Raw genomic sequence first — 14,611 nt, 5'->3', positions numbered from 1 at the left:
TGGTTACTACTCACTGTGTCCCAGTTCCACATCATACTTTAACAAGGTTAGTATACAAGATGTACCTTTTCATATTGTACATACTGAAAGCCTTTGTACATGGGGTGCCTGCTCTAGGTGAGCTAAAGGGCGCTCCTAATTATCATAGTTGAGTCAAAGTGAATGTTTTTGCAGAATTTGGAGAGATTTCTTATAGGCGTTCTTGAGATATCACATTCGTAGGAATGGGAGACTGACAGACAGACAACCCGAAAACATGATGCTTCCAGCTACGGCTATCACTTGTGTGGAGGCATAAAAAGCCCAATTGCTGATTTCATGTTGCATAAGAGCATTTAATGCTTTTCTTTGTCCTACATGATAATAAACTGAATTGCTTCAGATTTTTGGATCGTTGGTCGGATAAAACATACCAAGACGTCACCTTGGGCTTTGGGAAATTACTCAAGGAATGTTTAACCATTTTCTGACATGTAATTATACAAATATTACAAATGCAAAAAAAAAAAAAAAGATTAAATCATTAATTTAGGAAAATATAAGGCAGATAAATTAAAAACAAAAATAACCGTAAATTGCAGTCCAATTGTCAATTATTAAGGAGATAACAGGATTCAGTGAAACCTATGATCAGAATAGTTACTCTTACGACTCTATCTCATGCTGGGCTCACTGACCCCTTGGGGCCCCCAGACCACTAGTTGAGAACCATTGGATGAATTGACATCAGTTAGAGTGCATCTTCAGAATTATAATTCAGAGGAAATACAATATTAATTTATTATCGTCTACCAAGTGGTTTTAGTATGTAATTTCCTCAGTGTGTACCAGTTACTTAAAAACTGAGAGGTTAGAATTGATGTATAGTATGCAAGTGGGACAGAGATAATATCAGTCTACTTTGCAGCAGGTGTGGTTCATTAACTCCGGGAGGAAAACTGCTTGCAGCACATCAGCCCTAAAGGACCAGAACTGAATACCTAGGATTTCAGATACAGAGCTTCCTCTGTCATCCATACTGCCTTTATTATTTTACCTGCTCTCCTTCGGTGAAGACTTGGTCCCCGGAGCTCCAGCTGATGGTGGGAGTTGGATCTCCTGATGCCTCACAAGTCAGAGTTACCTGCTCCTCCATCTCGGAAGTGCTCTGGTTTACAATGTACGTGATCTTAGGTTTGACTGTAAACACAAAAACAAAGTCATCAAAACAACACCAGCACGACGAGACAAGCCAGGTGGTTTGGCAGTACAAGTACAGTAAGTGAAAGAGCAACTCTGTGGATGTGGGATAAGTTCAAAGGGAGGAGGAGGATCAGTAGTTTGACAGGTGACGGGGGATTTCTATGGCAGTAAAACTGTATTTAAGCTTCTCCAGTCCCAGCAGCGGCAAAGTTGTGATAACCATGTTTGGATCCAAAGTTAATTCATGTAATAATTTATTTAGCCTATCTCAAAGGAGCCGGTCGTCATTTTTTGTTTACGTTTGACAGAACTGTCATGTTACAGTACACCTGAGCTAACCTGAAAGCACAGCAGGGTGCTACGACTGTGACATGAGCAGAGCGAAGCAAATTCAAGTGCTACTTCTGAAGCGTGAGGTTGAGCAGTACTCTGTGCTTTCATATTTTTCACTCCACTCCATGAAGAATGAATGCATGGATTTAGTACTACATTTGTACATTTTCAAGGTAAGCCTTTTCGATATAGTAAATGCTGTATAATTTATGGTTTTTAGCAGCAGAAAACAATCAAAACCTTGTATTAAAATGCTTTTACCTTAACTGCTAATTATTAAATAAACAAAGGAACAGCTGTGTTGTCATTTTGTTGTTTCTAAATAAAACCATTTTTGAACAAGCACTTTCTATTCACAGCCAGGGGTGTCAAAAGGCAGGATTAGTATCAGAGCTGATTATTATTTTTTCTAATTCTAATGGATTGGTTTAGCTAATTTTAGCCCATTTCCTGTTCATCAATAAAACTTTGGAACCATTTTCGAGGAAGCAGCACTGGGAGCTAATACCATGGACCACGGAACAGCACAAACATATGGGAGTAGCCAACATTTTTTTTAATGTGTGTCAGCAAGTGAAGTGAGCGGATCTGCTTCGAGTGTTTTGCAGGCGAACAATGCCCCTGACAAGCTTCTGCTGATGTCAAACAACTGAATTTAAACTCAGGATTTTTTTCATTGAGGAGAAAAAAAACAAATCCAGCTTGAACCTTACTTCCACCGAAGCTCCACGTTGACCCTCAAACACACTTTTCTCCAAAGATGTCGATGTAAACATATCTTCTGCATTAGGTAGTGGTGGAGGTGTTCAGAGCTCAAACAATTATTTTTTTTATATTTCACATCAGATCTATTTAAAATCTTTTTTCTGAATCAGATTCTTACTTTGAGGTCGTACGTGAACAAACAGTGTGTGGAGAGTGAAAAATATTGGTTATTTTACATGAGGGATGTTTTGTTTTGTCTGTGCTCTTCTTAGTGGTTTGACACGTACTTCCATGCAGTAATCAAAATTTAGCCATTTGAATCTAAATCAAATGACAGGAAATTGTCTGCTGGCACTGTCAATCAAATGGATCAAAACACACCCACACAATCCTGATGGAGCTGGGTGTTAAGTATTAAAACTCTTGATAAAAAACACTTAAAAGCCCCATTTGGGCGGGATGAACATTTTAGAGGGAGGTGGGGTATTCATGGTGCTCCTCAGTAATTTAACTCATCATTCCAGCAGCATTTTAACCCTCAGGAAATTACAGGATATGGTCTCATATGATCTCTCAGGAGACTAAGACTCAATCCAATCTCAAAACAAAGACATGAAACAAGTATTGATATTATTCAGCGTGACTAATACCGAGGATTTCATTATCTGTGATATCTATTGCAAATAAACATCCATAAACCCACTAAGAAATCATAAAAAAACAACAACAAAAAAAAACCCACTCCAGAACTTGCATGAGAATAATCACATTTGTACATTTTCTTCAGTATCAAAGTAAAGGCGTTTCCTTTGCTCACCAAGGCTGTATTTTTCGTATGAATTTATTACATTTATCATCATCCCAGGAAACCTTACACATGGAGTCTCATGTGCTTCTATTGTTCTATCCCTTGTAAAAAATCTCAATAAGTAACCCTAATGGAAAGATACATATGCGTCCTTGCTTCTCTCCACTGGAGGTAGCTCCCTGGCTGCCGCCACTCTCTGCCCGCGCTTTGCATTTGACACGGCGGCTACAAGAAGGGGCTGAGCTGTGCTTTCTCTCTCTCTGTCTGAGTGCAGTCATCATCCTCTATTACATCCTCATCATCACCATCCACCTGAATATTACTATCTCACCTGTTGAAAGTAAGCTGTCTGAGTTATGAAATTATACTATGCGCCCTGTTCCCCTCTCTTTATGCAAATGCAGTTACGTGTCCCACAGGCAACGCCATATTTTCTTCACTGCCTCTTGGTCAAACACTCTCTCTAAAGGCTTTTGACGTTTGAGAAAAGACACAGAAAATTGAACCTGTCCCAAAAACTTTGATGAGGATGAAGTTTTGGTGTCAATTTTGGACAAAAAGTAAGGATTTGGTATGCAAAGGCCTTAATCCAATGATAGCTGTTTGTACATTCATTGGTATATTGCAAACAAGAACCGCTTACAGTAATTCTGCATACATTTCATGGTACAATAGTACAAAACAGCAGCTTGAGCAGTTTTGTCTCCTGATGATGTTCTTTTATCATACTGTTTCCCAAAGAGGCTTATATATTGGTGTTAGCCTGTTGCATGTTACATGTTAATAAATGTCATATATCTGATTGTTTTAAAAGTCTTATGAGCTTATTTTGGTCAGTGGTGGAGCGTTGTTTGCCCCATAGGGCCATCCAAGGGTGGGGAGGAACAACGTTTATCAGATTAGCAAAAACATCTTTGACTTATTGATATTTGACTTGACTTAGTCAAATTTCACACTAAGCTGATTAAAGAAATAAATTGAGCAGAGAAACAAGCTGCTCTTAATGTAGAAAAATCCACTTCAACATACAAGGATGTTGCTCTGGAGAGGATTTAGATTACGGCAGGGAAAAAAAGTGGGTAATTGTGGCTGTAAATATTACTGAGTTTGGGGTGAAAATTACCAACAGAAGCACTCAGGACAAAATTAAAATCAGTGACCAGTAACATTAAAATTACCCCACTTCCCCTAGAGATATAAATCTAGTCTGAATGGGTCTTAAGAATTCTTTTTCCCGAACATTACCTTTAATTGCTGCTTATTTAGACAGAATTATTGAATATTATAGAACAGTTAGTTCTGACCAAGTAATTTGAGAGGCAAGAGGCAATCCTTGAGTGCTAATATAGAGTAAAACAGCACTGGGACGTCTAACTGTGCATGTATCATCCAGCTTCACAGCTGTTCTGAACCATTATTCATATTATCAGCTAATAAGGCGACATTAACAGTAACGTGTAGGCCTGCAAAAAGTAGTGCTCAGGAATGTTTATGGCAACCTCTAAAGCTGACAAAAATGAAGCCAAACCCAAAGTACCAAAACCTGCAGTTCATCGAATGGCTACTTGAGGTTGGCTCAAAAAAAGAGTAAATCCCCATAGTCTCCGTCACGGTAGCTACGTCCATTGTTCATACACGTCCATTGGTTGCTCGGCAATAGTCCAATTCCAATTCAGCAGTGGAGCTACGTATTTGTATTAGCTGAGCAAAATAAATGATTATATACATAGACAAATCAAAACTTGGTGTTGTTAAACACTTTTAACCAATGAAATGCACTTGTAAAACTCACAATAATATGCTGTACGTACTGATTATTAATACAACAGGACGACCTGGCCTGTGGCCCTCAAGTGTGAAAATTGCTTAATTATAGAGAAATACTTAAGATTTCAAACCACATTTTCAGGAGCTTTCGACCAAGTGTGCACTGTGCAGCTGTACTATGTCAAAATGTATCAATACCTGATCTGACTTGGTATTGACAGGTACTACATATTCATGAACCCGAATTAGCATCAGAGGGGAAAAAACACAACCATACACTTTCCTTATAAAGATGTGGAGGCCTTTAAGGAAATGCATGATTTCCCACATTGATGGCAGAAGACCACAGCTTTGTGAGTGCAAGACAATCTTTTAGATAATGAGGTAAATAATGCTAAAGAGGTAAACAGCTTGCTTTGAAAGCTGTGCACAGCAATTTCATGGTAATAGTTTACCCGTTGAGATCTAAAGATCCACAGCCAGGCTACCTCTGTTGTTTGGAAAAATAAACTGAACCAGATAACTCCGTGAAAATTTAATTTACGTGACTACATGCACTGATTTTTTGGCTATGATTGAAATTATGGCTGTTACTTGACAAAAAAAGACAACAACAACCTAGTGGGCAAAAAAAGAAAATAAAAGAATTCAAAGAGGTGAGCTGAGCTCATCCCACTTGGCCAGTTCTCTGGCTCCTTAAGCTTCATCCTGACATGAAACATCCACAACCCACACTGAAACAACACCTCATCTTGTTTCCCTTAGAAAACAGACACATAACCATACTATTGTTCTTCCCCCACCTTCAGACTCTTATGGCTCATTCCCACACACTTGGAACATTATATATTGTCACTTTAGCTCATGTATATATGTGTAGAAACAGTTCTGCCTTACCAAACACTCTCAGACTGAGCTCCTGCTCACTTTCCCCAGCCTTGTTTTTGGCAATGCAGGTATAATCTCCTTCATCCAGCTTGGAAACATCCATTATTGTCATTTCGGAGCCATCATCATTAAAGCTGTACTTCTCTCCTGCCTCGAGAACCACTTCGTTCCTGTGGAAAATATGAGTGTTTGAACATTATATCAATCCATCCACTCCATTTCAAACATAATTTACAAACTGCAAAAAGCTTTTCTTTAAAAAATGTAACTTATTTTCTTTATCGTGAACCTTAGGCCTCAAGAAAATAATCAGTAATTTCCAGATCCTTGAATTACAAAAAGACGAAGCTGTGAAGAAGTGCAACAATGAAAAAAAAGAAGACGTGAAAACGTTTTTCCTCTGCAGGCTTTCTGACATTTAGTGTTAAGAGTAAATAAAAAAAAAGCTCATGTATTGTGTTTTTGTTCAAGTGAAGTCTGAACTGTTTGTCACCATTGCCATCCATGCAGAGGAGATAATGTTCTTTGGCCTCCAATTGACCGCGATCACATGTTTTGGATTTCAGTGCGGCTTTCAACAAGTTGCAGGTGCCTTCTTACTGCACAAGCATAAAAAATTATTTCAAGGGCAACGGAAATACTTAAAAAGCAGCAGTAGCTCCTGGGCTGTTTGCACTTGTGCCCCCACAGTCTAAGATGTCTACACAGCTAACTGCTGTCTTGGAAACAAGACAAACAGCAACCATTTAACAAAGGAGAAAGCTATCAATGGCCGTATTCAGATACACTGAATAATGCGGCTACTGCTGACACTGCGGTCTTCAGGTTTCACTGTTTACATGCACCTTTGATGCCCTGTGATTAAGTATCCAAATGCAATGAATAAACCAGTTAGTACAATATCCCTAATATCCTAAAGTGTCTTCCTGATGTAGCTGTGTTACTGTATGGACTTTTTAATTACAGGGTTTCAATGTGACTATTGGAATAACGATTGCAAATGTGGCCTTTGTATTCTGGTTCTTTGGAAATATTTTATTTACATCATATGTATTATTGATAATGTTATATACATAATAATGCAAGACATGTTACATACAGGGTTTCCAAACATTTTTACCAAAGAATTTTTCAAACCTTTCCACTCTTTTCTGTAATATTTTGCTCCATTTCTATGAATTTATTTGAGTAGTTTAAAAAAGGTTGGCATATCATTGGATGCAGCAATGGTTTGGCTGAATGTCATTTGAAGTTGTCTTGCAGCTATGCCCACGCTTTTCAAGCTGGTAAAAGTGATACTAGTGAAATTTTAAGTGTCACGCATCCCAGCACTAGTTGTTAAATTAGTAAGACAGGGCACTTAGTTCTACATTTAACATGTTTGGGGATTTTAATGAATGTAGTTTGATAAATAGCCAAAACAATGTCTAACTTAGAACCCTTCCAAAACATTCTTGTAATTCCAAACCATAACCAGGCCCATTTTTCCTAATCTTATAACTTTTCGAGGAATTCCATGACCATGGGAACCTTATGTACAATAGGGGTGGGGGAAAAAAATCGATAAAGCACTGTATCTCGATATTTTTGGATGGCAATATTGTACTGACATACATATGCAAAGTAATCATTTTTATTTTTATATAAATTGTTTATATTACAAACACAAATGAAATTTTTGGTATCCTACTAGAATGATATAATTAATTATTGCTTTTTCAGTCTACTAGATACGATTTGCTGTAATAAAAATGTGAGGGGAGATTAGGGGAGATTATTTGCAGTTGAAAAAAGGTAATGACATGTTATTCCAATATTCAACATATCACAACATGTTAAAAATCGCAATAATGTTTTATCCTGATTTAAGCATTGTGATAGTACTGAATGCCTGGGTCTCAGTTGATTTCCACATCTAGTATATAATAATGTAAATAATTCAAAGTTGGCTATTTAGGCTACAGGTTACTGATGGTGAGTAAAATCACACTTTTATGCAGTCCCACCAATAACACAGAACTGTTATAGGGGAATGTAATGAACATGGCTGATTCATATATGTTAGGCAGGAGTAAAGTGTTTCTTCGGAAACTGCTCTAAATACTATCAAAGGGAAAATCTTTACATGTAAGAGAACTGTCTCCTCATTTTAAAGATGATGTTAGCTCATAAATGGCTGGTACACAATTAAACCACACAGCTTATTATTTGTAATTAGTCTCTCCCCCTTAGTAGCATTTTTAATGATTATTTAGGGGTTTTTTTGCTTTTAATGACAGGACAGGTTTAGGTTAGCAGAACCTTCTTTCCCCATAAAACACACACACGCACACCTTAGAGAGTGTTATGATGCTCATCCCTGTCCCCAGTTTTGACAATTGTGCTACTGTTATGCATAAAGTTTGAGGTTTGCATGTTGGGGGTTTGATTAACACATATTTTCTGCTTCAAATTTATATTTTTTGAGTTAATATATATCCACTACTGACACTATGACAGCTTATTTGGCCTGCAGAACCACCTCCACTTAAGAACTATTGAAGTTTTTTTATTAATGTTTTGGAGTCCTGTGCTCCACCCTCTTAAGACATTTTTTGGGCATTCTCTCAACTTTTCATCATCATTTTCTTCTTCAGTTTCTTTGTGTACACAAAGCCTTGCAGTCTCAGCCCCTTTAATGAGGACTTGCGGGGGGTTAACCTGTGCTAAATAGGAATGACTTGCACACTCTTTCAACTTTTGTGGACAAGGGGATTCATCATTCTAAGAAAACAGGTGTGAACAATTCTTCAATTTAAAAATCCACCATGAGATGTAGTTTCTTGGGACCTTTCTCAAGAACAAATTCAAGAAATAACTTAGGAAAATATTGGTGTATGAGACCCAATGTGCCAGCATCTCACAAGTGCTTCTGCAGAGCTTTTGTCTTTCCTGTTGCAAGCAGAGTTTTACCTTGTCCATGTCACCATGGGTTCAGGATAGCCATCAACAGCACAAGTTAACATGGCAGGCTGCCCAACGTCTGCTGTGGCATTCACTTCTGACTGCCATACCCTGATGGTCGGGAGCACTGAGACACAGAGAAAGATAAATAATGAAAAAGATAGGGAGAAAAATGTACACATACATAGGCATATTTTCACATAGATAAACAGCGCGTGACCAATGTGACACAAGCTGTGACAAATTCAGAGCACTTATTTTCAGCACACTCATTTGCTAGGCTCAGAAGTTGCAGGAAACCGACTTCATTAGCATGGAACATCTTTGATTCACGGTTGCTCTGGGCAACTGTCTCCACATTGATGCTGAGCCTGGTTGCCTCTAAGGATATACAGCTTATTTCAACGTCATGGGACACCTGCCACACAAAAACATGCACACAGGAACACAAAGGAAGAGGAAATAGTGCGAGGGCTGCTAACCGTTCACAACGACCTTGATGACCCGCAGATCAATCTCGCCGCGGGCCATGAGGCGACCCTCGCAGGTATACGAGCCCTCATCTGTCTTCTTTATTCCACGGATTTGAAGGTGATTGTTGCTCAGTACCTTAAAGCGAACTGAAAGGAAGCAGGAGATGAATGCATTGTCAAGCTAGCTATATATTTGGAAAGTTTATATTAGGCACATTTCATTATTTGATGCTAAACAGCTGCTGTTGTGCTAAAAAGAGGATTACATGGTGATGTAATACAACATAATGTATAAAGAAAACTGTTGTCTGAATTAGACAGCCATGTCGAAGATTGACTTTGAAAAATCTGGCTGACAACAACTTAACATTGATATCTGATTTAGCCACTAATGTCTCTGCACTATTAATACAAATTGAATGTTAAATATATGCATTTTCATCAAGCTCCACTTGTCTGAGGAATCTGTAATATTCTTGTCTATCTGGGGGGATACTGTTGCACAAAAACCTCTTTTTTTGGAAAGAGATAATATGTAATTTCCAACTCATCAAATTCATATCAGAGAGCATGCCCAACCCTCCTTCCACAGCTCCAGAAAAAGAGAAATATGGCCAGAGCCCACAAGTGCTCTCTCACTTGGAGATGAAATGTGAACTGAACAAATTTAATCATGTAGTAATTCAAAATACTATCACAACCCACACATGAGCTTGCGTTATTATTTTCCAGTGAGCGACACCGACAATACCAAACACATTATGATATTGCTTAGTGTCAGAGGTGAATAACAGAGAATCAGTTGTTTTTTTCAAATTTAAAAACCAAATTAATTTTTGCTTTCAAAGCACAGGATAAATCCTGGAGTAGAATGGCAACAAAGACCAGGCATGAACAATTTCAAGTCTTTAATGCTCATAACTCTGCATATTCATTGAAGTTTATTGTGTCTGTTTTGCTGTAGTCTCATAGTAAGCACTGTAGTCAATGTTCATTACAGCTACAATAAATTAGTTTTTCAGTTTCGCTATAGGTCGTTTATCCTCAAATTTTAACGCTTTACAACCGTTTCACTACAACAACGTTACTCAGAGGTCAATCTTGTTCATGTGAAGGCCATATTTCACTGTCGATATCGGTATGGCAAGGTAGCAGTAAGTCAAACTGTAAAATAATTAAAACTTCTGAGGGCAAAATAAATAACAAAAAACATTTAGAAATAACAGATTTTTGATAAACTTGATCCTTCCTACTCTGATGGACTTAAAAGGAATTTTATGCAACCCATTATTCAAACTAGGCCGTGCAAACTAAATGTAAAACAATATTTAAAACCATTCATATTCATGAGTTAATGTTTGTCAAAGAATTAGGGTTGAAAAACAGCTCAGGAATATTAAGAATGTTAAACAATAAATCAAGAGGAACAGAAATATGATCCCTGTGCTGTTCAGAGAGCTCTTACCATCTTTTTCCATCTGTATTCTTGCTCCTTTATATTTCCAGAGGACAGTGGGAGGAGGGGAACTGATGACATCACAGATAATGTTGGCATTGTCTCCTTCTGTGAACTCTTGGGGTGAGGGTGCACTTGTAAAGGTGATCTTTTCTGGAATATGACATGTAAAAAAAACACTTTTGATTATTACAGTCTCATCTTTTTTCTAGTTTGACTGCTGGTAAGAAATACATATTTATTCACTTTTAATGATATGGACATTTTGTTAAGCATGTTTTAAAAACACAACTAGAAATCTTCTTAATAAAACTAGTAATTTTATTTTCAATTCCCAAGATTTTTTTTCTTGTAAAAAATAGCAAATGTCAAACTGAAAAAGTGCTTGGCAATTTTACCAATTGCCACCTTTTCTACATGCAAAAAATCCAATTCTGACAATGTTTCACATATGGTGTTGCTGCAAACAAGCTGCGTTTTTTAAAAAATGGATGCTTCACACACACCTTAACCCGGCAGCACAGATGATACAATCAGAGTTAAGGTGGCCAGAAAGTGTTTCTGCATAACATTATAATGTCACAATGAAGGTAACCTTTGACCTCATGGATAAAAAATGTCATTTCTTAATCAATTGCCAAATTAGCTGAAATTACCTCAAGGCTTTCTTAAGATCTTGTGTTCACAAGAATGACATGGACTCCAGGTCAGTTACTTTGACCTTTGACCACCAAAATCAAATCATTTCCTAGTACAGTTCAAGTGGACATTTCAAAAATTCCCTTAAGATGTTTTTGAGATATTGCATTCACGATAATAAGACAGATGAGGTTACAGTGACCTTGACCATTGACCTTCAGTTTGTGTGGACATTTGTGCCAAATTTGAAAAAAATTCAAAAAAACAGATGGACCAACAACCCAAAAACCGTCAAATGTCTCAGGCCACAGCTATCTCTGGCCACGGCTGTGGCTTTATCTTTCACAGACACAAGGAAATACAAGTATATCTGTTTTACGCAACCTTTCCTGTTTTTGTTTCAAAATAAAATCCCTCTGACAACGTCTGATGACAGAATCCATTTAGTTGTCGAAACAAGGCATTTTACGGTGAAAAATTTGCAGGACCATGTTGTTAACAGCGCAGTAAATTGCACAGCTTCATAAATGAAAGGAGTATGTACTTTTTATTATGGAAATACAGTAGTTACAGCAGTGGGCAGCTGTGCAGCAGCACCCTAACAACAAACCCTGCCAATGTGAACACACACTGCTCACGCATGCAGTGTGGCCCAGATGTAACCTCCAGGGTACGTGATGTGCACTGCATGCAAAATATCTTCAATATAGCCTCTCTAGTATGAAGTTAATAGAAAGAGAAGGGTCCGTATTTTTGACGGTATTTAAATTCACACTGTTGGGATTTCTAAATACCACAGTATACTGAAATATGGTGATGCCTCCTTTGTCTAAACCCTAACTGCCTAAAGGGGGCACAAATGATGAAATTGCCACAGCTGACCTGGGTAGGATCCAGTCTGTGCAGGGCCTTTCCCTGTTCCTAACCACTAAAGAGCAATGCCTCACCTCAACCATCTTTGCACATGTGTAGAACAAGTCAGGTTTCCAGTACGGATCAGGCAAGAACAAAAGTCCTCGGTCTTACAATAAGGTGGTTTGTAATACTACAAGTGTTGCTGGAGTTAAGACCTCTCTGAGGACAAGGTGCTTCACACCTAAAAATAATTTTACTTTTACAGAGCCAAGACAAATACTTATCCTACGAAACTGCAAACTGCGACAGACGCTGTACATTGATTTTAATATGCAATATCTACATGGATGACCACTCCTAATTATAACCTAAAAAAAAGTTCTGTTTGGGAAAGGATTTCATCTCTGACGGACATTTGCTGATGCTTGGCATTCATGGAAAATAAAAGCCATTACTCACAAGAACTGCACAACAGACAGGATCATTAAGCAGCCCTCTAATGGTCTTCCGACCATTTATTGAACTGATGAAAAATCCATCCTCACTTGAAAAGAAAAAGAGTAATGTGTTGCCCTTGAGCAGTCAATAAAATACTATGAGTTCAATAAACAGGATTTTTTTTCTTTTGTGTTCATGCCATTCAATAATTTGGGGAGTGTAAGGGGTGAAGAAAAAACTTACGAAAGATTTTCACTTTGACGGTTGACTCCCCTTGCTGGTCTCCATTGGTAGCGACACACTTGTATGTCCCTGCATTTTCAGTCCCTGCTTTATACAGTGTGAGGGTGGAGGATGACTCATCGTTTCGGGTTACTGTTATGTCTGGTCTGTTCGGTTCTATCCTGTCCCCACTTGGTCCGAACCAGTCTATGTGCTTGGCAACACCTACAACTGAGAGCACAGTGAAGAGCAGCATGTTAGAAAAGTTATCTAAAATGTTCACATTCAACATCACTGAAGGTCATCAGTGTCCACAGACTGAATATTGTAGGCTGTTCAGGCTCCTGCATGGACTATAGCCTGTGCTTTGTGCATATTAGCTATTGTCACAAAAGTCAAAAGATGAAACATTTTATGCCTTTTTATTTGCCTTGAACAGATTGTGAAGGGAAACACAGGACACTGAAAAGGGTATCATGTAACAGAGGTCAACCACTGATTGCATTTAAAACCAGGACATATTTTAGCCACACAGATACATGTACACATGTACCTAGACCCTTTAATCATCAGACTGTCACTGTGGTTGTTTAAAGATGGCTTTGTGAAGCAGTGTGGTTTGACAATTTCCAGGTAAATAGGGTTGCACGGTTGGAAATGTGAATTGCTTCTCTGAGTACCAGTTATCTATTAGAGGATTGACCGCCACATATTGATTTTGTTTGTTTGATTTACTATTTAATATCCAATTCCTGATAAAATAACTTAATTGAAAAATGCATTACATTGGCTCTAATGCATTGACTGTTGTCACCACTCTGTTGCGTCACTCATTGTCCCACCCACAGCACTATCTGATTGGTTACACAGTACTAGCCTATCAACACTAAGGGCTGCTGTGTCACAGATGTGCATCAAAAATTCTCAGTAATATCAAAAAATATTACTGAAGTTGTAATGAACATCATAATCCAATGTGATGAAGGTGCAAAAACACCCAGTGTTTCCGCCTGTTTTGCCATTGGTAAGAGTGGTTACTGGATGTAACTTCCTTATTATTAGTACGAGAACTTCAAGAGGAGGAAGAGGGAGTGACACAGAGCTTGAACACAGCGAGAAATGTGATCATGACCAGATTATCATTGTTAACCCTGAGCGAGCCTAAGCAAAGGCTTGCTGTTGCTCTGCAAATATGTTGGAGGTCCGTGAAGCTTCACCATATTCGAGCTAAAGCAAGCGTTTTTGTTGTTATTGTTGTTGTTTTTTTTCCAGAAAGCAACACATGGATTGCTGATGCACAGAACAGGTTAGGACAGGCATGTCCAATGTCAAGCCTGGGGGCAAATTGTGGCCCCCAGACTGATTTTACACAGCCCCTGGCGTGATTTTTTTTTATCATGTAGCAGATTCCAATCTGATGTGTAGTTTAAACACCTAACAGATAAATGTAAGAGACAGCACAGTAACACGGCTTTGTGATCAAAGAATGTTAAACTAGTACTCATAGTAACATCATGACTGCTTGATTTTTTGTGAGTACCAATTTTGTTTTTTCAAATAAAGTTGATTTGATAAACAAATGATTTTGTTGTTTCCATGACTATATAAACACAGAACACGGACATCTGTCTAAGCCGACATATTGTGCCATTTCCTTTTCTTTAGGTCAGATCTTTAGCTGAATGTAAAAATGGAGGTAAACAGTGAGAACTGATAGGTTGGATGCAGGTTTGACAGATGAAACTTACCTTCACACATGAAGAATTTGGACTCTCCAAGACTAATTTCACCGTGACTTGGGGTGATCTGTACTTCCAGTGAAACTGCAACAATAAAAAACACAACCAACACATAATCAGAAATGTAATTAGCAACATAATTAATGAAGCATACAAGATCTAG

At 38.1% G+C, this 14,611-nt stretch overlaps 1 protein-coding gene across 9 annotated transcripts in view; it reads right to left on the bottom strand.

The window, feature by feature from the left end:
- Positions 1 to 14,611, bottom strand: part of ncam1b (neural cell adhesion molecule 1b) — a 98,557-nt gene that overhangs the window by 41,846 nt on the left and 42,100 nt on the right. For all 9 annotated transcript variants that reach the window (XM_088079056.1, XM_088079051.1, XM_088079052.1 and 6 more), the window contains exons 2-8: positions 14,458 to 14,532; positions 12,731 to 12,940; positions 10,565 to 10,708; positions 9,109 to 9,246; positions 8,636 to 8,753; positions 5,693 to 5,853; positions 1,037 to 1,179 (exon numbers count right to left, since the gene is read on the bottom strand). In XM_088079056.1, the coding sequence (XP_087935182.1) occupies positions 1,037 to 1,179; positions 5,693 to 5,853; positions 8,636 to 8,753; positions 9,109 to 9,246; positions 10,565 to 10,708; positions 12,731 to 12,940; positions 14,458 to 14,532 (989 nt within the window). The remainder of the gene's footprint in view (positions 1 to 1,036; positions 1,180 to 5,692; positions 5,854 to 8,635; positions 8,754 to 9,108; positions 9,247 to 10,564; positions 10,709 to 12,730; positions 12,941 to 14,457; positions 14,533 to 14,611) is intronic.

The sequence above is a fragment of the Plectropomus leopardus genome, chromosome 6 (assembly GCF_026936395.1).
Source record: "Plectropomus leopardus strain MGB_pleo_1.0 chromosome 6, ASM2693639v1, whole genome shotgun sequence".
NCBI classification, from domain to species: Eukaryota; Metazoa; Chordata; class Actinopteri; order Perciformes; family Serranidae; genus Plectropomus; species Plectropomus leopardus.
The sequence above is the reverse complement of the archived record's forward strand: the minus strand, read 5'-3'. Positions and strand labels throughout refer to the sequence as shown.